This window comes from Merops nubicus, unplaced genomic scaffold (genome assembly GCF_000691845.1).
Source record: "Merops nubicus isolate BGI_N331 unplaced genomic scaffold, ASM69184v1 scaffold15569, whole genome shotgun sequence".
NCBI classification, from domain to species: Eukaryota; Metazoa; Chordata; class Aves; order Coraciiformes; family Meropidae; genus Merops; species Merops nubicus.
Window position 1 is genome coordinate 11,966 of NW_008633183.1, and position 711 is coordinate 12,676.

Here is a 711-nt window from a genome sequence, read left to right on the forward strand (position 1 = left end):
CCATCCTCTCTAGAACCCAGATAAACTACTATTGCATGAGTTCTGCATACTAAGAGAGCACACAAATCAGAAGACAAGGACCATACCTTCTGCTTCAAAGGCAGAACTATTGATTACACAGTAAAATGAAGAAAGAAAACAAAAGGATTAATACATTCTGTAAAGAAGTAAAAATCATTCAAAGAGGTAGTTGACACAGGATCTCCTTTTTTGGTATCATCTTTGCAACTATAATTAGGAAAAATATTAGAAGGTTAGGGAGACAATACTTTCGTACTCCTCCCAAGACACTGAAAAGCATTTCAGGGAAAGCTGTAGTCTAGGGTATGGGAACAGTCACGTGCCTACTACACAATTACCATATTAAGGCTGTTGTTACTAAATTCGATTGTCAAATGAATCTTGAGAAGTCTGTATTTTAGCATATAAATTTTGTTTCCCAAAATATTATCGTTAACATCCTGAAGTTACATAAATCAGGCAATAGAATAAAAAGCCCTTGCAGGTATGCAGATGTTAAACATTTTTATCACTGCAATTATTTATGGCCGTGTATATATGATCATAAGTGGTATTTTTCAAAACCAGATATTCTGTACTTCACTGATTGATGACAAACTACACTGAAATATTTTATATGGATTTATTAGTCCAGCTTATTCCTCAATTGATTTTATGTATTTCTCATAGGCATCTTCATTCATCAGTTCG

The 711-nt window shown here is 33.8% G+C and overlaps 1 protein-coding gene across 1 annotated transcript in view; it reads right to left on the reverse strand.

Moving 5' to 3' along the window:
• Nucleotides 1-656: 656 nt before the first annotated feature.
• Nucleotides 657-711, reverse strand: part of GCSH (glycine cleavage system protein H (aminomethyl carrier)) — a gene marked incomplete at its 5' end in the record, with an annotated part of 6,448 nt that continues 6,393 nt past the window's right edge. Inside the window, one exon of the mRNA XM_008948181.1 lies at nucleotides 657-711. Within this exon, the coding sequence (XP_008946429.1) occupies nucleotides 657-711 (55 nt within the window).